Source organism: Mesoplodon bidens (genome assembly GCF_964165515.1).
Source record: "Mesoplodon bidens genome assembly, chromosome: 1".
NCBI lineage: Eukaryota > Metazoa > Chordata > Mammalia > Artiodactyla > Ziphiidae > Mesoplodon > Mesoplodon bidens.
This window is the reverse complement of record NC_138176.1, coordinates 93,881,144-93,904,176: the sequence shown is the minus strand read 5'-3', so window position 1 is coordinate 93,904,176 and position 23,033 is coordinate 93,881,144. Positions and strand designations below refer to the sequence as shown.

At 35.9% G+C, this 23,033-nt stretch overlaps 1 protein-coding gene across 3 annotated transcripts in view; it reads left to right on the top strand.

Annotated features, from left to right (window-relative positions):
- Positions 1–23,033, top strand: part of SCLT1 (sodium channel and clathrin linker 1) — a 284,010-nt gene that overhangs the window by 195,256 nt on the left and 65,721 nt on the right. For all 3 annotated transcript variants that reach the window (XM_081228387.1, XM_081228386.1, XM_081228385.1), the window contains 4 exons: positions 407–481; positions 2,393–2,538; positions 10,076–10,268; positions 15,987–16,183. In XM_081228387.1, the coding sequence (XP_081084513.1) occupies positions 407–481; positions 2,393–2,538; positions 10,076–10,268; positions 15,987–16,183 (611 nt within the window). The remainder of the gene's footprint in view (positions 1–406; positions 482–2,392; positions 2,539–10,075; positions 10,269–15,986; positions 16,184–23,033) is intronic.

The following is a 23,033-nucleotide window of genomic DNA, read 5'->3' as shown; positions in this document are numbered from 1 at the left end:
AGATAGGTAGTTCTTTGAAGATTTGAGTTTTTCGTTTTTGTTTTTTTTTTTTTTTTTTCTTTTTGCGGTATGCGGGCCTCTCACTGTTGTGGCCTCTCCCGTTGCGGAGCACAGGCTCCGGATGCGCAGGCCCAGTGGCCATGGCTCACGGGCCCAGCCGCTCCGCGGCATATGGGATCCTCCCAGACCGGGGCACGAACCCGTATCCCCTGCATCGGCAGGCGGACTCTCAACCACTGCGCCACCAGGGAGGCCCTCGTTTTTGTTTTTTTCCCTAATAATCAGTATGGTCCTGCTATACAAATAGGTAAGTGTGGTATTCTTATTATGAACATATCATTTTCCTTTTCTATTTTTCTTAAGGTTTTACAAATATATTTATTTACAACATGATTTGAATTTATAGGAGTGTGCTGAAAAACAAGGCCAAATTGAACAAGCCATTAGGGAGAAAAAAGCAGTGGAAGAAGAACTAGAAAAGGTAAAGAGAAAAAGGGAAAAATCACTACCTAAAACCCAACTGCAAGTATTCAACATTACTGTGTGCTTTCATCATACTATCTACTAGCAACCCCTATATTATAAGTCTTCTCCTGGTGAGTGCTTTTATTTGCTTGGATTATTTTCAGAATCTGCATTTAAGTACTGGTATTGCCTGTATACATTTCTTAACAAGAGTGGCCACATTATTTGAACTTTTTACTTAAAGGTATAAATTTTACAAAGTAACTGTATTCCTTGCTTAGAGCTCATCCCAATATTAAATTTTATTTTATCTTTCTTCTCTTTTTAAAATTTCTGCCAACTCTTATTGGGTGTAGGCCATCTATAAATATAAAAAGTATATATAACCAAAAAATTATAAATTGCTATGATTTTTACCTTTTTAAAAACACAGATTTTTAATCACAGTTAGGAAAGAATATTTACCCCAGTGACATTTGAGAATGAATATTGCAAGAAGTCTACAGTTTGAAATTTATTTCTTACTTAGAAAACTCTTTTTATTTAGCAGTAAATATCCCACTCTGTTAAAATAACTTGGGGAGAAAAAGAGCTAAATTTGATTCAGCAAATCAAATTGTGTTTTAGGTGCTGCATTAGGAACTTTCATAGAGAGGTTAGGTAATTTACCCAATGTTAAAAAAATACTAAATGGTAGAGTCAGAGTTTGATTTTCAAAGAAGAGCTATGTGTTATAAAAAAACTTGTGTTATATCTCTATTATTGACATAAAAAGATTATGACAACATCAGATAATAAAAGAATAATTTACAAAGGAGAATATAGTATGTAATCCCATTTGTGGGGGAAGAAAAAAAGAAATATACATATTATGTTCAGGGTAGGCCATTCATGGTCACCACTCCTACAAGGTTGATCCCTTCTGAGTTTCCCTCTGTTATGGAATAGGACTAGGTCCCATTTAGATTGGACCTGCCATTAGGGTTTGGGATGAATTTTTTTTATATCACATGGCATAGGTTAAGGAATAGGCTTTATGGGAAATGTAAAACCTACAAGACTAAAGGCAACAGGTAAAGAGAAGTCGCAGCTTTCTCTTCTCCCACTGTTCCACAGACAAGTATGCTATAGTCAAAATACTGCTGGTCCTGTAGTATAGGTCTATATTTTAGTAGCAGGACATTGACATTTTGATACTCTGTCTTTTTCTAGAGCAGGAGTGACAAAGCAGTCTTGTCAGTGAGAGAAGACACAGGTTACTTGGCCAAGCATTCTGGATTGGAGGGTACCTGTGTGTAGGGTGTGTCTGAAAATGTGAACTGCCTAGCACCTGGAGACCTTGCAGTTCATGGGATGCTACAGCCTCTCTGTCATAGGTGGAAGCCCAGTCTCACAGGAAGCAGAGCTTGAATACAACCACTTCTGCTAGGGAAGGGGAAACCCCCATTTCAGCTAGATCATTGCCTGGTTAACCTAGAGTGAGATTCTGGACTCACTTTCAGATAGTTCTACTCATTGCACCACAGTATGTGTCTGTACTTTTGAATATTGCAATACAGAATTGTCTTAAAAGTGGTCATCAAAGAATCAAAGCAGTTGTCTCCAAGTGGTAACATTTAGAGTATTTTTTTAATTTTAGCTATTTTATATTTCTTTCTAGCATTTATTAAAACTATTTGAATAGTACAATGAGCCTGAATAATTTCAAAAAATAAGCAATTACTTTATATGTCAGTTTTCAGCAGTTTATTTTATAAATGTGAAACAACCAAAATTAATTATTGATATATTTTAATGTTATAATGGGACAGATGAACACATGATCATGAGTTTTTATTTCTCATCATTTATTTCAGTTTCTAAACTGTATAATTTCTTAAGATAATTTCCTTGTGCAAAGTAATATACATATAAGCCTCTTCTGCAGATTTACCTTGAAGGCAGAATAAATGAAAAAGATTACAGAAAACTAGAAGAAATGCACCAAAGATGCCTGGTTGCAGAGCGTTCAAAAGATGATCTTCAGCTAAGACTTAAGACAGCAGAAAATAAAATCAAACAACTTGAAATAAAGTAAGTTATTCTTTTGGATTTTCAGAATTCATACAATTTTTGAGAGATTTTTTATAGGACTCGTAATTATATCTTATGTTGAAAAAAGACTTTTTAGCACCAAATAGAATTTCTTTTCAAGATTATTTTTGAAAACTGATTTCTTAGGAAGAAAAGATACAGTACTGTACCATTTTGTTTTAAGTTTCTTGTTTCTGGCAGTTAAATAGGATATTCATAAGATCATTTTTTTCATACTAACTATGCAGCTATTGCAGTAGCTTGCTTATAATTATTGCTTTTATACTCAGTTTAGAGGTACTGAATATTCAGTAATAATCCATCATTTGTATTTATTACATTGTCTATTAAAATGATAAATTTATAATTTGGCCTATCCATTCTGAATATTTCTCTACCTTTTCCCCCCAGAGTATTACTTATTATAGTAAAACTTACTTAAGTTGCATGAAGTTTCTATCTCTGTTACAGAATATGTTTAATAGGAATTTTAAAAATAAAGAGGAATGATATCAGCAGTATGGCAGATTAGGAGGTCCCCAGCCCATGTCTCCACAGAAACAAATATTTTGCAGGCATCCATAGACAAAAATGCCTTTGTGGGAGCACTGGAATCCAGGTAGGAGGTTGCACAGCCTTAGTGGAGCCCAAAAATGAGGAGGCAGGCCTGCACACCAGTGGCAGACCCTCCAACTATGGTCCCATCTATGAACCGAAAGCAGCCCCATCTTCCTGTGGATTTGGCTCCAGCCCTCCTTGCCCAGTCCCGCACCTAGCCCCTTCCCAAGGAACCCTTATAGGTACTCTCAGTAATAGACCTGCCAACCTCAGACCTGGCTGTGGCCCCCAAAGCATTCCCATTACCCAGCTCCATTTCCACTCTCCTGCAGCCTGAACATAATGCTGCCCACCCGGGAACAGCCCAGTAACCTCACGGGAGCACTAATGGACCCACTGGAAGCCACACCTGACTGTGCCCCTGGTAACAAGTCTGCCAGTGACAGACCAGACTGCACACCGAACAAAAGCCACAAGACATGGATCCAGCCCTGTTCTACCACAGTTTGAGGCAGTCTTACATGGCCAGGGATTCACCCAAGGGACCCAGCAGAAGCCACTCCTGTAGATGCCCCCATTACAGGCCTCAGACCTGACTATGACCCCTGAAGCAGTCTGTGACCCAGCTCTAGTCCCACCCTACCATAGTCCAGAAGCAGTTCTGCCTGCCCATAGGCCAGCCCAGTGAACATGACAGGAGCACCTTAGAATCCTAACAGACACAACACCTGACTGCACCCCTGGTTACAGGTCTGCCAACCATGGACCTGGCAACAGCCACATGACATAGTTTCAGTCCCACTTAGCTGTGATCCCAGAGGCAGTCCCATCAATTCTGAGACAAGACAGGAGAAGGTCTTTAGCTGCCAAAACCAGTCTAAAGACTGGAAGAGGAGTCTGCTCCTTCAAATGCACAGATAGCAACAAAGAATCAAGCAAACATGACACCACCAAAGAAAACTAATAAGCCTCTAGTAATCAATGCAAAACAAATGGAGATCCATGAACTTCTAGATAAAAAATTAAAAATAATTGTCTTAAGGAGCTTAATGAACACAGATGGTCAACTACATGAAATCAGGAGAACAATACATGAACAAAATGAGAAGTTTAACAAAGAAATTGAAACCATAAAAGAACCAATCAGAAATCCTGGAGCTGAAGAATACAGTGATTGAACTGAAAAATTCAATAGAGAGCTTTATCAGCAGACTTGGTCGTGCAGAAGAAAAATCAGCAAACTCGAAGATTGGTCATTTGAAATCATGCAGTGAGAAGAAAAGAAAAAAGAACGAAAAAAGAGTGAAGAAAACCTACATGATTTATGGGACATCTTGAAGTGAATCAGTATCCACATTATGAAAATCCTGGAAGGAGCAAAGAATGAGAACGGGGTAGAAAGTTTATTTACAGAAATAATAACAGAAAACTTCCCAAATCTGGTGAGTAATGAACATCCAGATCCATGATGACCAAAGAACAACAAATAGAGTGAACATCAAGAGCTTCATTTGACACATTATAATCAAGATGTCAAAAGTCAAAGAAAGAAAGAGAATTTGAAAACAGGAAGAGAAAAGGGACTCATCACATACAAGGGACTCCCTCAACCCCTGCATAAAACTATCAATGGATTTCTCAGAAGAAATCTTGCAGGCCAAGAGAGTGGCATAATATATTCAAAGTGCTGAAAGAAAAAACTAGGAACCAAGAATACTATACTCAGCAAAGCTCTCTATCAGAAACAAAGTAGAGATAAAAACTTTCCCAGAAAAAAAGAGATCCAAAAGGAAGTTCATCACACTAGACTTACTGTACAAGAAATAATAAAGGGAGTTTTTCAAGTTGAAATGAAAGGACACTAATTAGCAATGTAAAAACATGAAAGTATAAACCTTTAGTCATAAAGGTAAGTATATAGTCAAATTCAGAATACTCTAACACTGTAATGGTGGTACATAATCACTTTTAAGTCTGGTATAGAAGTTAAAAGATAAAAAAATTTTTGAATAACAGTAGGTACAATAATGGGTCAATGGATATACAGTATAAAAAGATGTAAATTATACATCAGTAACATAAAATGTGAGAGGGCAGAGAAGTAAAATTGTAGAGATTTTTATGTGATTGAAGTTAAGTTGTTACCAGGTTAAAATAGACTAACTAAGATGTTTTATGTAAGCCTCATGCCAACCACAAAGAAAAAATGTGTAATAGGTACATAAACGATAAGGGAATGAAAGCATAGTACAAAAATCAACAAGAAGACAACAAAATAGTAATAGAGGAACCAAGGAACTACAAAACAGAAAACAATTAACAATATGGCAATAGTTATGTCCTTACCTATTAATAATGACTTTTAATGTAAGTGGATTAAATTCTCCAAGCAAAATACATAGAGAGGCTCAATGGATTAAAAATCAAGTTCCAGCTATACACTTCCTACCAGGGACTGATTTTGAATATGAGGAAACACATAGACTAACAGTTACAGGGCGGCAAAAGATAGTCTATGCAAATGGGTACCCAAAAATAGCAGGGTGTCTTATATCAGACAAAGTAGACTTTAAGTAAAAAACTGTCACAAGACCAAAGATGGTCATTTTATAATGATAAAAGTGTTAATTTGTCAAGAGAAAATAGCAATCATAACACTATATGCACTCAACATCAGAGCACCTAAGTATAATAAAGCAAATATTAACAACTGAAGGGAGAAATAGAGAGCAAACAATGATACTAAGGAACTTCAATACCTCACTTTCAACAATAGGTAAATCATCCAGACAGAAAATCAATAAGAAAACAGCACATTTGAGCAATGCTAAAGAACAAATAGACCTAACAACATTCTATACAACAGCAACACAGTACACATTCTTCCCAAGCACACACAGAACATTCTCCAGAATAGATCATATGATAGGCCACAATGTAAGTCTTAGCAAATTTAAGAAGATTGAAATTATATCAGGTATCTCTTCCAATCACAATGGTATGAAACTGAAATGCAGTAACAAGAGAAAAATTGAAAAATTAACAAATAGGTAGAAATTAAATATCACACTCCTAAGCGACCAGTGGGTCAAAGAAGAAATCAAACAGGAAACCAATAAATATCTTGAGACAAACAAAAAGAGAAACAAAATATACCAAACTTATGGGATGCAGCAAAACCAGTTCTTAAAGGAAAGTTTACAATGATAAATGCCCTACATTAAGAAAAGAAAGATCTCAAATAAACAACCCAACTTTACACCTTAAGGAACTAGAAAAAGAAGAAAAAACTAAGCCCAAAGTTAGGAGAAGGAAGGAAATGAAAAAGATTAGAGCACAAATAGAGAATGTTTTTAAAAAATAGAAAAGATCAACCAAACTAAGGCTCGGTGTTTTAAAAAGATAAACAAAATTGACAACCCTGTAACTAGACTAGGAAAAAAAGAGAAAACTCAACAAATAAAAATCAGAAATAAATGAGGACCCATTACCACTGATACCACACAAATATAAAGGACCATAGGAGACTACTATGAACAAAGATATGCCAACAAGTAGGACAACCATGAAGAAATGGATAAATTACTAGAAACATACAACCATACAAGAAATAGAAAATCTGAACAGACCAGTTACTCTTAAGGAGACTAAATCAGTAATCAAAAACCTCCTTGGATTTTTGAAACATTCAGAACCAGATGGCTTCACTGATGAATTCTACCAAACATTTAAAGAAGACTTAATGCCAATCCTTCTTAAACTCTTTCATAAAATTGAAAAAGAGAGAACATTTCCAAACTCATTTTATGAGGCCAACATTACTCTGATACCAAAGCAAGACAAAGATACTATAAGAAAATAAAATTACAGGCTAATGTCCCTGATGAACATAAATGCAAAGATCCTAAACAAAAAAATTCAAGAATGTATTAAAAGGATCATAATGGGATTAAAACCTAGGATGCAAGGATGCTTTTGACATACACAGATCAATAAATGTGATACAACACCACATTAAAGAATGAGGGATAAAATTCATATGATCATTTCAATAGATACAGAAAAAGCATTTCACAAAATATAATTCATAATAAAAACTCAACAAATTAGATGTAGAAGAAATGTTCCTCAACATAGTAAAAGCCATATATAACAAGCCCACAACTAATGTCATACCCAGTGGTGAAAAGCTGAAAGTTTTTTTTTAAAGATCGTGAAAAAGACAGGAGTGCCCACTCTTGCCACTTCTATTCAACATAGTACTGTATGTCTTAGAGAAATTAGGTAAGAAGAAAATACAAAATGTATCTAAATTGGAAGAGAAGTAAAATTGTCTTTGTTTACAGATGACAAGATCCCATATATTGAAAACTGGAGACTCAACCACAAAGCCATTAGAACAAATACATGAATTTACTAACAACAAACTATATGAAAAAGAAATTAACAATTCCATTTACAATACCACCAAAAAGAATAAAATGCTTAGAATGAATTTATAACCAAGGAAGTGAAAAACCTGTACACTGAAAATTAAAAAACATTGAGGAAGTAAGTTGACAAAGTCACAAATAAATATAAAGATGTGTTTATAAACTGAACAAAGCAATAATGTTAAAATGTCCATACTACACAAAGCCATCTATAGATTCAATAAAATCCCTATCAAAATTCCAATGGTGTTTTCCCAGAAATAGAAAAAAGTCCTAAAATTCATAATGAACCTCAAAAGACTCTGAATAGCCAAAGCAGTCTGGAGCAAGAACAAAAAACTGGATGCATCACACTTCCTAATTTCAAAATATATTACAAAGCTTTAGTAATCAAAGCAGTACAATACTGGCATAAAACAGATGTATAGATCATGGCACAGAGTAGAGAGTGCAGAAATAAATACACACATTTGTAGTCAATAGATCGTTGACAGGGGTGCCAAGAACACACATGGAGAAAGGATAGTCTGTTCAATAAATGGTGCTGGGAAAACTGGATATCCACATGAAGAAGGAAAATTGGACCCTTATGTCACACCATGTACAAAAATAAGGTCATAATGGATTAAAGGCTTAAATGTATTTTCTGAAACTATAAAATTACCAGAAGAAAACATAGGGAAAAAGCTTCTTGACGTTGGTCTTGGCAGCGGTTTTTTTGAATATGACCCCACAAGTACAGGTAACGAAAGCAAAAATAGACCAGTGGAATTACATCAAACTAAGAACTTTCTGCATAGCAAAGAAAACAGTCAACAGAGTGAAGAGACAACCTATGACATAGGAAAAAATGTTTGCCAATAATACATCAGATATGGAGTTAATTTCCAAAATATGTAAGAAACTTAACAACTCAATAGCAAAAAAAAAAAAGAAAAAAGAAAAAAACACATAAACTAGGCAAAAGACCTGAACAGGTTTTTCCCAGAAGACATAGACAGCCAATAGATATATCAAAAGGTACTCATCATCACTTATTATCAGGGAAATGCAAATCAAACCCACAGTGAGGTATTACCTCACACCTGTTAGGATGGCTGTTGTCAAAAAGACAAAAGATAACAGGTGTTGGCAAGAATGTGGAGAAGGGAGAACCCTTCTATGCTGTTGGTGAAAATGTAAATTAGTACAGCCACTATGGAAAACAGTATGGAGGTGCCTCAAAAAGTTAAAAATAGAACTACCATATGAGCCAGCAATCCTATTTCTGGGTATAGATCCAAAGGCAACAAAATCATTGCTTCAGAGAGATATCAGCGCTCCCATGTTCATTGCAGTCAGTATTATTGACAATAACCAAGATATGGAAACAACCTAAGTGTCTGTTGACAGAAGAATGGACAAAGGACTGGTGGTGTGTGTGTGTGTATGTGTACATATGGGGATGGATATATATATATTTTCTCTAAGAATCTCCACCTTTCTCTATTTTTTTCTTATAAATAATTTGTTGAAAAACTGGGTTGTTAGTATTGTAGAGTTTCCTCTACCTATATGCATATATGTGGTGTCATTTACCTTATTTCCTGCCCCATGCAGTTCCTAAAAACTAATAACTAAATCAAGAGGCTTGATCTGATTCAGCTTTCACTTTTTTATAAGAATGCTTCATAAATGCTAATATTTTGGACTCCTGTTTGAAAGCACATAATGTGTTGTTGTTTTTGATCTCAGCATCTTTCTGACTTGAGCATTTTTTGAGGATCATTGCCTAGATCCATCATTTCATTAGGAATCAGCCAAGGTTGAAATAGGAAAGAAGGGGCTACAAGTATTAAGGGGGTAAAGGACCTTATATATTCCCTGTGACACCTATTGACCAGGGAATGTTCACAGTATTTGATTATCTGGGATTGAAAAGATGGACATTTGAAAGATAGGAATAAAAATTAGCAGTATATTGAAACAAGATACATGTCTGGAGGTTGTGTCACTCAATAATCCATTGTTGAGAAAGTTCAAGAAATATAACCTGTTTAACCCGTGATAAAACAAGAAGTTTATACGACTAGAAGTTTATCAAAACCGTTTCTAAGACATGTAACAGGAAAATATGAATTGGGTCTTATTATAATTCATAATTTATTGTAGTCAGCTAATGTCTTCCTACAGAGTTGATTGATAATGAAGGGAGTTTTGACTATTACCTACTCCACCTTCCTCACCATTAGCTTTAGTTTGTCCCCTTGAAGTCCTCTTTACACAGTGATTCTCAGTGTTAGTAAAAATTTGAAAGAGGTTTCACATTGACTTTCTAGGTGAGTGATAACAGTGCAGGTTATCTATTGTTAGTTAAGATTGCTTAAATTGAACGAATACCTGGTGTAACGTAACGTTGTGAAACCACATAGTTTAAGTCTATAGTGAGGAGAAATGGCTCAGAACAAAGAAAACAGGTCTACAGTATAAAATATAGACAGACTTCTTGACTTCTATTACAGATCATTAAGTTTAAAGGTTCCTTTTGTTTTGTTTTTTTTATTCAGTTCCTCGGAAGAGATATCACGTTGCCAAGAAATGATTCAGAAACTTCAAAATGTATTGGAGTCTGAGAGAGAGAACTGTGGATTTGTCAGTGAACAAAGGCTGAAACTTCAGCAGGAAAATGAACAGTTACAGAAACAGACTGAGGATTTAAGAAAGATTGCTCTTGAGGCTCAAAAAAAAGCCAAATTAAAGGTGAGTTCAAAACTAGTAGAATTAAATGTGTACTTGTGAAAATCAAAATATAGAGAATATTCACAGAGACCTAGTAAAACATTTTTAAGGTCTTTTTTTTTTTTTTTTGCCTTCTCATCAGATAGCACTAAATCATAATGCAGAGTGTTAGCCAGTCTTTTCTTTATTGTAGAACTTGGCAAGCATACTTGAAAATGATTGCTTTCACTATTCACAAACAAAAAAGTTCTTTTCCAACCATGAAATGCACTGATATTCCTGCCAAAGCAATTTAAGCAGTGCTAGCAAAGCTATAGATTAGATAACTTTACGGACTGCCGTCCTCTCTTTTCCCTCCATAATAGCCTCTTGAAAATAGAACTCTTAAAACTAGCTGTATAGCGGATGATATGTCAGTATGCTCTGAGAACTCCTCATAGGTAGTCTAAAAATTCCATGACAGGAAGAAAGCAAGGAACAAAAATCTCCTCTGGAAGGAAATTCCCTATTATTTTCTCTCTCCTTCCCCCCTTCTTTACTCTAATGCTTACATGGTTTGGCAAAACTCCTGTTTGAGGGAGTTTCAAGCACAGGTGTCACCATCAACGTGTTGCTTGCCTTTCCCCATTCCATGTGACTTTTGTAAAAAGTGGCATTAACTCTTTATGATAAAGCTCTATATTTTCCAGTTTCGTAGTAAGGATATGGGGTGGTAACAGTAGTGTTTCACTTTTTTCTTGTTATTATGAGCTCTCATAAGAACTCACATTCCAACCTAGTTCATATCGGTGTATATTTATTGAATGCCTCCTTTTGCAAGTATCAAACACTGTGGTTATTTATAAAAGCTTGAACTCTGAAAAAGAGACCATTACATATGCAAAGAAGCTTGTGCTTTGTGCTTTAGACTATGAGAAATCTTTGAAAAACAAAGGGGCAAAGTCATACTACCAGACATCAAGACTTGATATAAAGGTATAGTAATAAAGATAGTGTGTAATCTGTATAAGAATAATTGACCTGATCAATGGAACAAAATGAAGTCCAGGAACAAACCCACTTTTCATAATCACCTCATTTATAACAAAGGCATCACAGAAGTTCAATAGGGAAAGAATTATCTTTATGACAAATACTGCTAGATCTTTACAGTAAATCATGCTACAATAATAATAGATCAACTGGGTCCATATTTTAAAAATAAACCTTGACCCCTATATCACACCATACATTTAAATTAATTTGAGCTGTCTTGTAGACCTAAATGTGAAATATTAAATGATGGAACTTAAGGAGAAAATCTTCATGACCTTAAGAAAGAATTTCTTAAACAACACAAAGAGAACTGATTATAATGAAAAGATAGATGAATTGGATTTCATTAAAATTAAGATTTTTAAGTCATCCAAACGAGACACCATTGAGAGAGTGAAAAGTGGAAGAAAGAATTTATAATACATACAACCAAAAAAAAAAAAGGATTCATTTCTAGAATATAAAAACTTTCACCAATTAATAAGGAAATAATTAATAAGGAAAAAACGTTTAACAATCAGGAGAAAACAGACACCCCATTTCCAAAAATGGGCAGAAGAATTAAATAGACGCTTTATAAAAGAGAATATATGAAAAAATGTTCAACTTCATTATCTGTCAGGGAAATATAATTAAACCTATAATGAGGTACTACTGCATAGCTACCAGAATGGCTAAAATTTTTAAACTGACAATATCAAGTGTTGACAAAGTTGTAAAACAACTGGTACTTTCATGTTATTTTGGGGAGTGTAAATTGATACAACCACCATTTGGCAGTATCTTTTAAAGCTGGACATACATGCATACTATGCCAAATAATAATAATAATGGCTACATACCCAACAGGTATGAGTGCTTGTGTTCATCAAAACATGTGTATAAGAATATCCATAGAAGTTTTAATCATATCAAAGCACTGAAAATAACTCAAATGTCCATCAACATGAGATGATATAAATCAACTGTGGTATGTTCATGTATGGGAACAGAAGAAAAAAATGAACTATGTCTATAAGCGATGGTGGGTGAGTCTCACAGACATAATGTTGGACAAAGAAGCCAGACATAAAAAAGCTTATAGTTAGGGCCTCCCTGGTGGCGCAGTGGTTGAGAGTCCGCCTGCGGATGCAGGGGATACGGGTTCGTGCCCCGGTCTGGGAGGATCCCATATGCAGCGGAGCGGCTGGGCCCGTGAGCCATGGCCGCTGGGCCTGCGCGTCCGGAGCCTGTGCTCCGCAACGGGAGAGGCCACAACAGTGAGAGGCCCGCATACCGCAAAAAAAAAAAAAAAAAAAAAAAAAAAAAAAAAAGCTTATAGTTATTAATTTCATTATATGAAAGTGAAGAATGGGCATAATTACCTATAAGGATGGGATCAGAATAATGGTTACATTTTAGGTGGGTGAATATTGATTAGAAGGGCATGTGAGAGAGCCTCCTGTGGTACCTAAATATGGGTGGTGACTCTGGTATGTCAGTATACATGTAAAAGTTGTATCCTTAAGATTCATGTACTTCATTGTAAGAGAGAGAGAAATCTTGGCAGAGAAAAGTGGGTAGGATTATAGATAGAACAAGAGTGGCTATGGGTTTGATGATTATGGAAGCTGGGTGATAAGCATATAGAGATTCATTGTAATAGTCTTTCTATTTTGTGTATGCTTGAGAGTTTCCACACTGAAACATTTACATAATTTTTTAAAAAGTCAATGTACGTCAGTGAAAAAATGTTAAATCTTCATCTTATATTTTAAATTTCATATGGATTAATAACTAAAAACTATTAATGATGAATTTCCCCACTTGATACTGCACCTGTTCTATCTTTAACCATTCAGGATAGTAACTGATGTTTCTTGGAAAACAAATAGGTGACAGAAAGCTTATCTACCAAAAATGCTCCCTTTGTGCCAAGTCTGCATCTAGCTTAAGAGAAGAATCATTGGTAAATAAGGGACAAAAGTTCTGAACTAACTAGATAGCTGTAATTCTATTTTATGGAGGAGGGCTGTCAGATAAATTGCTCCTTTGTAGCCAATTCCTTCTTTGACAACATAGGAATCTAGTGCTACACTTTGCGGCTTTTCTCCCCCTTGAAAAAGAGTGTGATCTTTCATAGATAAACTGAAAGGAGCCGAAAAGATCAAGACAGTTGGATGTTGAGAGGTCAGTTGGCTGAGAACCTTAACAACTTATTATAGGAAGTTTTCATTTGATCTTAAAGCCACTGCTGTCCTTTCCACCCCAGCTTTCTCTTTTCCTAACTCCTCCTCCCTTCTTTCTGAAAAGGATCTCCATATCTCTGTGGTCTGAATACCCCTCATAAAAATATAAAATTAGGAAATGGATAGTTTTTAGCAACCTTATCTACTTTTGAGTAGTTTTCTGCAGAGGAAGGACACAAAAGGAGAAGGGAAGGAGACCATAAATCCTTTTTTCCAACCCAACATTCTGAATTGAATCATTAGTAGGACTTTTGTTGTTATAGAAGACATGGTTGTTTTGGTCCTTATCCTTCCAACATCAGTGTAGACCTGTCCAGTTTAACAATCAGAATTGCATCAGCTGAAGGATCTGGGGTTTGTTTGAAGACTAAATTTTGATACCAGAAAGCTATCATTTATTCAGTCTACAGATATGTTTTGACATCCTTACTATGATTCAGGTGCTGAAAATGTAATAGTAAACAAAAAAGACATGGTCCCCATCCTTAAAAACTTATTTGCATGGAGGCGGGAAAACTTTAAATGTATCTTTGCAAACTAATAAATACCCTTTAGGAAAAGCGTAGGGCACTATGAGAGCTTTTTCTCGATAGATGGTATGAGAATTTCCCTGTAGGATCAATAATTGAGCTGAATTCTAAAAGTTGACTAGAGATAACTAAGATAAGCAGGAGGGGAAAGATTATTCCAGGAAAAGGGAACAACATGTGAAAAGACCCAAGAATGAGAAGGCACTGTGGCAGAAACAAAGAAAGAGAAGGGAATAGTAGCATAATACAAGCTTGTAGAATTAGAGACAGGTTATCATGAAGGACTGTAGAAAAAGGCTTATCAAACTGCAAATAGATTTTCCAAGTGGAAATGGGGAGTTAAGTAGGCAGGAAGAGTGCTAAAGCTATATAGACGCATAGATCAGTTTTTAATACATGTGTGAGAGAGACAGAGACAGAATTAAATACTTCCACTTAAGATGTCAGAACCATGGCTTCTCCAGAGAAAGTGGAGATTGAGGCAGGGAAGGATATTCAATTCTAAATTTGTAGAATTCGGTAATTCAAAAATTGTTTAAATCGAGCAGGAGTCACAGAGCTCAGGAGGCTTGCACAGCAGTAATGTAATACACAATTAATAAATCCAAAGTTGTTTTTTCCAGTGCCAGTGTTTATAAAGTCCAATTTCTACTTGTGTACCATTTGAGAAAACAAGTTTAAGAGTTTTAAGAAGATGTTGAATTTAGCAGGGGTAGTGAGGACAGGATGTTTGCAGTTTTCCCCCATGAGCCGTGGGTTTAGCTGTTGTTGAGTTTTCTTTGGTGTTTTGGAATTGGTAAAATCGAGTTCCTTATTCATTCTTTTTTGAGTTTAAAAGCAGTCATATTTAATCAATCACTAGAAGTCATTCCAGCTGTCACCATTTTTAAATCACATTAGAATATCACAAGATAGATATTCTTTATAATATTTCTTTAGTGTAGCAAGATAAAATGGCCTGAGAGTGCACCAAAGAAATTGTTCTTGTAACTATTTAACTATTTCCTCAATTGCCTGAAGTATGGTAATAGGTAGTTTCATTCTAGCTGCATACGAAAGCAGACAGTTCACTAAATACACTGGGTACTTTAGGACATTAGGGTTAATTCTCTCCCTGAACCTAGCTGAGAAAGCTTTTAGGGTATCCAAAGAGCATTTATTTGTATGTTCATTCTGCATTAAGGTATTTTTACTATAATGACATAAATAACCTAGAAATAACTGAAGACATTTCCATATGAGTTTCTGAAAATCACTAGTCTTTTCCTGAAAAACAAAATACATTGTTCATTTACTGTAACTGAAGTGGTAAAGGAATTCCTGCCCTTTGAAAGACAATCTGAACTTTAGTATGTAAATCAAAAGTGACTTGAGGAGCTTCTAAGATGAGCTTCTCATGAGCACATCAGAGTGCTGGGAGGATGGCATACTTGGAGAGGGCTTGGAAGCTCAGCACTCCCCCTACATCCATACCTTGCTCGGTGTGTCTCTTCTATTTGACTGTGCGGGAGTTGTATCCTTTATAATAAACCAATGAACACTTCTTGTGTTTTAAAAACATAAATGGCTTCCATTTAAACCCAACTCTCAGTTACTGAGAGCATGAATATCTTCTATGGATTCTGGCAACAAAAGTAAAAGTAGATGATGAGTGCAGCTTTATTTCAGATAGTATACTTTTTTCCTACTGGCATTTAAGGTGTTGGGGAAAGTGGTGAAAAATTTGTAGTCCATCATAATTCTGGTTTCATTAAATTTATGTTATAAAATAGGATGTCTTCATCTGTGATGGAGACAAATCATAAACTTAATTTTTATATAGGTTTCTCATCCAAATATTTCTATGCTGCAAACACAAAAAATGATTCCTTTTGTATATATCATTGATCATTATATCTCCTAGAAAAACAGAAAAGAAAAAATACTGTGTTCATTTTATTCCTTAGATCAGTACGATGGAGCATGAATTTTCAATAAAGGAACATGGGTTTGAAGTTCAGTTAAGAGAGATGGAAGACAGTAATCGAAATTCCACGGTTGAACTGAGGCATCTCTTAGCAACTCAGCAGAAGGCAGCCTGTAGGTGGAAAGAAGAAATGAAGAAACTCACTGAGAGTGCGGAAATTAGAATCAGTAGTCTAAAGTAAGTCCACTATTAATTGTTTGATACGTTTTACAGAAGAAGTTATTTAACTTTTAGTTTAATGTTTTTGCCATAACCTTTTTTTGTAAAAATGTATAAATCTAGGCCGTGTACTTATATATTTTATTCAGCAAATATTTATTAAACTACTATGAAAAATATTAAGCATTATAAACCAAACTAATACTGTTTGTTTTATAAATTTTATGCATACTTCAAAAAATACAATGATTTTTGTTGGATATAGCAGTTTAGAATCTTAATACTATTTGCATATAGATATAGTAATGTTCTGTAGTCGCAACAAAATCTGTTTGGCCTGCAAAGCCTAAAATATTTGTCCTCTGGCCCTTTAAGAATTTGCTGACCCATGCAGAAAGAACTTGAACATTTATGACAAATGAAATGGGAAGCTATGAAGGGCTTTTAGCAAAATGATATAATCAGGCTTAACTGTTCAACAGGTCATTTTGACTGCTGTGTGACGAATAGACTGGACAGGGTCAAGGTTAGAAGAAGAGAGAAAGCAAACCAGTACAGTAATAATCCAAGTAAAAAATGATGGTAACTTGGATTAAGTTTTGAAGGACTGAAAATCATTTTTTAAAAAAGTTTGCTTTGAGCCGTGTTAAGTATGAGCCACATAAAAGACATTTAAGTCAGAGTATCAACTTGTTAGTTGGATACATAAGTTTGGAGTTCAGGAAAAATATTGCAACAGGAGCTGTATATTTGGAAATCATTAACATACACATGATTTTTAAAGTCATGGAATGAGAAGGTATAGAAACGAAGTCTGGATAGGGAAATTAAGCGATCCAAGGACTAAGTTCTGAAAATTAGTTTGGAGAGACGAAAATTCTACTGAGACTGAGAAAAAATATCGAGACAACAAGAATCAAGACAGAATGGTTAAAAAAAAAATCAAAAAGAGTAAGCGATAAAAATAGGTGATGTTTACATTTTACAGATAAACTGAGGCTGAGAGAGGTTAAGGAATTTGTTCAAGGTCACATAGCTAATGAAGTGACAGATCCTGGTTTCAAATTTAGGCAGCTCATGTGAAGACAATATAGTCCTAACCGTTGAGGTTTGTGGGGGTTTTTTTGCATTTTATTATTTTTTTAATTGAAGAATATTTGCTGTACAATATTATATGTTACAGGTGTACAATATAGTGATTCACAATATTTAAAGGTTTTATTTAATTTATATAATAGTTATTATAAAATATTAGCTATTTTCCCTGTGTTGTACAATATATCCTTTGCTTATTTTATACCTAATAGTTTGCAACTCTTAATCCACTACCCCTATACTGACCCTCCCCCACTTCCCTCTCCCCACTGGTTACCACTAGTTTGTTTTCTATATCTGTGAGCCTGCTTCTTTTTTGTTATATTCACTGGTTTCTTTTTTATGGCTGAGTAGTATTCCATTGTGTATATACTCCACATCTTTTTTTATCCATTCATCTATTGATAGACACTTAGGTTGCTTCCATGTCTTGGCAATTGTAAATAATGCTGCTATGAACGTTGGAGTGCATGTATCTTTTCGAATTAGTGGTGGGTTTTTTTTCGTATATATACCCAAGGGTGGAATTGCCAGGTCCCATGGTAGTTCTATTTTTAGCTTTTGAGAAATCTCCATACTGTTTTCCACAGGGAGTGCACCAACTTACATTCCCACCAGCAATGTATGAGGGTTCCCTTTTCTCCACATCCTTGCCACCATTTGTTATTTATGTTGTTTTTGATAGTAGTCATTCTGACATGTATGAGGTGATATTTCATTGTAGTTTTTATCTGCATTTCCCTGATGATTAGTGATGTTGAACATCTTTTCATATGCCTGTTGGCCATCTGCATTTCCTCTTTGGAAAAATGTCAGGTAAGCCTGTATCACTATAAACTTCCCTCTTAGACCTTGTTTTGCTGTGTCCCATAAGTTTTGGATTGTTGTGTTTTCATTTTCATTTGTCTCTTTTTATTTCCTCTCTGATTTCTTCAATGATCCATTGCTTGTTTAATAGCATATTGTTTAGCCTGCACATGTTTGTGTTTTTTAGTTTTTTCCTTGTAGTTAGTTGATTTCTAGTCTCATAGCTTTGTGGTCAGAAAAGATGCTTGATATGATTTCAATTTTCTTAAATTTATCGAGGCTTGTTTTCTGGTCTAGCATGTGATCTGTCCTGGAGAATGTTCCATTTGCATTTGAAAAGAATGTATTTTGCTGCTTTCAGGTGGAATACTCTATATATATCAATTAAGTTCGTTTGGTCTGATGTGTCTTTTAAGGCAAGGATTTCCTTAGTGATTTTGTGTCTGGATGATCTGTCCATTGATGTAAGTGGTGTATCAAAGCCCCCCACTATTACTGTATTACTGTCAATTTCTCCTTTTATGTCCATTAATATTTGCCTTATGTATTTAGGTGCTCCTATGTTGGGTACATATATATTTACAGTTGTTGTATCATTTTCTTGATTTTTATCCTTTGATCATTATGTATTGTCCTTTGTCTCTTCCAATAGTCTTTATTTTAAAGCCTATTTTATCTGATATAAGTATTGCTACTCTGGGTTTCTTTTGATTTCCATTTGCATGGAATACCTTTTTCCATCCCCTCACTTTCAGTTTGTGCATGTCTCTAGATCTGAAGTGAGACTCTTGTAGGCAGCATATATACGGGTCTTTTTTTGTATTCAGTCAGCCACTGTGTGTCTTTTGGTTGGAACATTTAGTCCATTCACACTTAAGGTAATTATTATGTATGTTCTTATTGCCATTTTGTTCATTGTTTGGGGCTTGTTTTTATAGGCCTTTTCTTTCCCTTTCTTCTTTTGTTCTCTTGTGACTTTATTACTATCTTTAGTGTTATGTTTGGATTCCTTTTTCTTTTTTGTGTATATATCTGTTACAGATTTTTTTTTGCGGTTACCATGAGGTTTTTCTAAAGCAGTATAGGTACTGCTTTATATATAAAGCAGTTTTACATTGTTTTACATTGCCCATCTCAATTTCAAGTACATTTTAAAACCCTGTATTTGTACTGTCTTCCCTTCATGATTACTATTTTTGTTGTTGTTGTTGTTACATGGGCCTCTCACTGTTGTGGCCTCTCCCGTTCTGGAACAGAGGCTCCGGATGCGCAGGCTCAGCGGCCATGGCTCACGGGCCCAGCCGCTCCGCAGCATGTGGGATCTTTCCGGACCGGGGCACGAACCCGTGTCCCCTGCATCGGCAGGTGGACTCTCAACCACCGCACCACCAGGGAAGCCCCCATGATTACTGTTTTTGATGTCATATTTTACATCTAATTTTTTCGAGTATCTCTTAACTACTTATTGTGGATATAGATAATTTTACTAGTTTTGTCTTTTAACCTTCCTACTAGCTTTGTGTGTGGATGATTTCCTACCTTTACTGTATGTTTGCCTTTACTGGTGAGTTTTCCATTCAGTAATTTTCTTGTTTCTAGTTATGGCCTTTTCTTTTTCTCCTAGAGAAGTTCCTTTAACATTTTTGTTGGAAAGCTGGTTTGGTGGTGCTGAAATTTATCTTTTGTTTGTCTGTAAAGCCTTTGATTTCTCTGTCAAATCTGAAGGCGAGCCTTGTTGGGTATTCTTGGTTGTAGGCTTTTTCCTTTCATCACTTTAAATATATAGTACCACGCCCTACTCACCTGCAGAGTTTCTGCTGAAAAATCAGCTGATAGCCTTATGGGCATTCCCTTGTATGTTATTTGTTTCTTTTCCCTTGCTGCTTTTAATATTCTCTCTTTATCTTTAATTCTTGTCATTTTAATTACAATGTTCTTGGTATGTTCCTTTTTGGGACTCTCTGCACTTCCTGGACTTGGGGAACTGTTTCCTTTCCCAGGTTAGGGAAATTTTCATCTATTATGACTTCTGATATTTTCTCAGGCCTTTTCTCTCACTATTCTTCTTCTTGGGACCCCTGAAATGCTAATATTAGTGCACTTGACATTGTCCCAGAGGTCTCTTAAACTGTCCTCATTTGTTTTCATTCCTTTTTCTTTTTCTGTTCAGTGGCAGTGATTTCCACTACTCTGTCTTCTAGCTCACTGATCTGTTGCTCTTCATCATTTAGTCTCCTGTTGGTTCTTTCTAGTGTATTTTTCATTTCAGTTGTTGTAGTCTTCATCTCTGGTTGTTTATTCCTCATATTTTCTAACTCTTTTTTACAAACTACTAACTTCTTGCTCTGTGCATCCATTTTTCTCCCAAGTTCTTTGATCATCTTTATGATCATTACTTTGAACTCTTTCTCGGGTAAATTGCCTATCTCCACTTTACTTATTTCTTCTTCCAGAATTTTATCTCTTCCTTCGTCTGGAACATATTCCTCTGCTGCCTCAGTTTGCCTAAGTTGCTATTCATATTATTTGTATTTTTATGTATGTGATAGGTTAGTTATGCTTCTCAATCTTGGAGAAGTGGCCTTTGGTAGGAAATGTCCTATGTGTCCCAGCAGCATACTCCCCTCTTGTTGCCCAAGCTATACATTCTATGGGTTCCCCCTAAGAGGTCTGTGTGTGTCCTTCTGCTGTGGCAGGCTGACCATGTGGACAGTCTGGTAGGCTTGTTGTCCCCTAGCCTGGTTGGTTGCCAGGCCCACCTTGTGCAGATGCTGCTGGATACTGGTTAGTGAGACCTGGTCACAAAGCAGCTTGCTGCAGAACCCTAGTGGGCTCTGGGCTAGTGCTGGCTCACTGGTGGGCAGAATCAGTGTCTAGAAGACTCCAGACTGTTGCTTGCCCACTGATTGGTGATGCCAGGTCCTGGGGTTAATGCTGTACCAGTGGCAGGCAGAGCCAGGTCCTGGAGTCTGGCTGCAGGGCCCAAGGATCCCAGAGCTGGTGTCAGATTGCTGGTGAGCAGGGGCTGGTTCCTGACATAGTTGGTTATGGGGGATTGTGGTGTTCTGAAGCTTGCCTTGGCCTGCTGTGCATGGGTTGGGTGTGAAGGCTGCAGGATCATGGTTTTCTTGCATCTGGCATCTACCCCCTCTGGGTGACGCTGGTTTAGAGGCTTGTGCAGGCTTCCTGGAGGGCATGGCCAGTGCCTGCTCAGTGGTGGATGGAGCTGAGTCTTGGTCCTTTGGCGGGCAGAGCCATGTCTAGGCGCAACTGTGGCCTCAGGAAGTCTTTAGGCAGCCTGTCTGCTGATGGATGGGCTGTGTCTCCACCCAGTTAGTTGTTTGGCCTGAGGCGTCCCAACATTGGTGCCTACAGGCTTTTTGGTGGTACCAGGTCTTGGCACTAATGAGCTAGAGGGAGGATCTGGAGACGGCAGCCACAAGCATCAATGTCCACACAGTATATAGCTTCTACATATGGCTGCCACCAGTGTCTATGTCCCCAGGATGAGTCACAGCCATCCCTACCTCTCCAGGAGACTCTCCAAGACGAACAGGTAAGTCTGGCCCAGGCTCCTATCAAATTACTGCTTTTGCCCTGGGTCCTGGTGCACATAACATTTAGTGTGTGCCTTTTAAGAATGAAGTTTCTAATGATCCTTTCAGTTTGGCACTCTGTGGTGGTCTTGTTAATTATGGTAAGAACAGTTTTGGTGGAATGCTGGAATGAAAATGTATTTAGAATGAATTAAAGAGAAAAGAAAAAATTTTGCTTCCATTTAATGGTGAAGTAGGAAATTTGGACCTGCCCTCTACCACGACTAAAAAAGTTACATGAATTATAGAAAGCATCTACTAAGAACATTAAATAACGAACAAAAAAAATTATTACCAGTTTGACTTTATCCCAGGAATGCAAAACTATTAAAGTATTAGAAAATAAATTGTTGTAATTTACCACATTAACTTATTAATTAATTAAAAGAGAAAAATCATAAGGCCTTCTCAATAGATACAGAAAAACTATTTGAGAAAATTTAATATCTATCCATTTATGATTTTCAGTATATCTCTTAGCAAACTAGGAATAGAATTTCCTTAATTTTATAAAGGCATCTATTCTAAACGTTATTCCTAACAGCAAAACAAAATAAAATAAAGTGTTAATAACTTTCCTTCGAAGATTGGGAAGATGACAAAGAAGACCACTGTTACCACTTCTGTTAGTATTTGTACCAGAAGTCCTAATCAGTGCACTATGGCAAGAAAAATAAATAAAAGGTATATAAACTGGAAAGGAAGGAAGTAAACAGTCATTCTTCACAGACAGCATAACTGTATATGTAGAAAATCCAAAATAATTCATAAACAGAGTATTAGGTGAACATACAAAAACCAATTGTGTTTCTACATACATACCAGCAACAAACATTTCAAAATAAAACTTTAAAAATAGTAAAATTTATAATGCATCAAAATATATCAAATACCCAGGAATAAATTTAACAAATGAGGTATAAGACTTCTACATGAAAACTATGATATTAAAAGTAATTTTTAAAAAACTTTTTTTAATTTTAAAAAATAAAATAAATAGTAAAAATAAAACTAATTAAAGAAAGCCTAAGTAAGTAGAGATCATGTTAATTGATCAGAATACTAAGTATTATAAATTTGTTAACACTCCCCACCCTGACTATATGTAGAGTCACTGTAATGCCAGTCAAAATACTAGCACATGGAGGAGTATCCAAAACATATTAAGTGAAAAAAAATAGTAGTATATAGTGTGTATAGTATTCTACCATTGGCAGGGAGGGCATTTGAGTGTGTGTGTGTACATATATATACAAACATGCTATATATACACTACGTTCAGACAGACAGACGCACATTCTGCTTTTTTAAAAAAGAGAAGACAAAAAATAATTTAAATGGTTTTCCATGAGGGGAGAGAAGAGGATAAG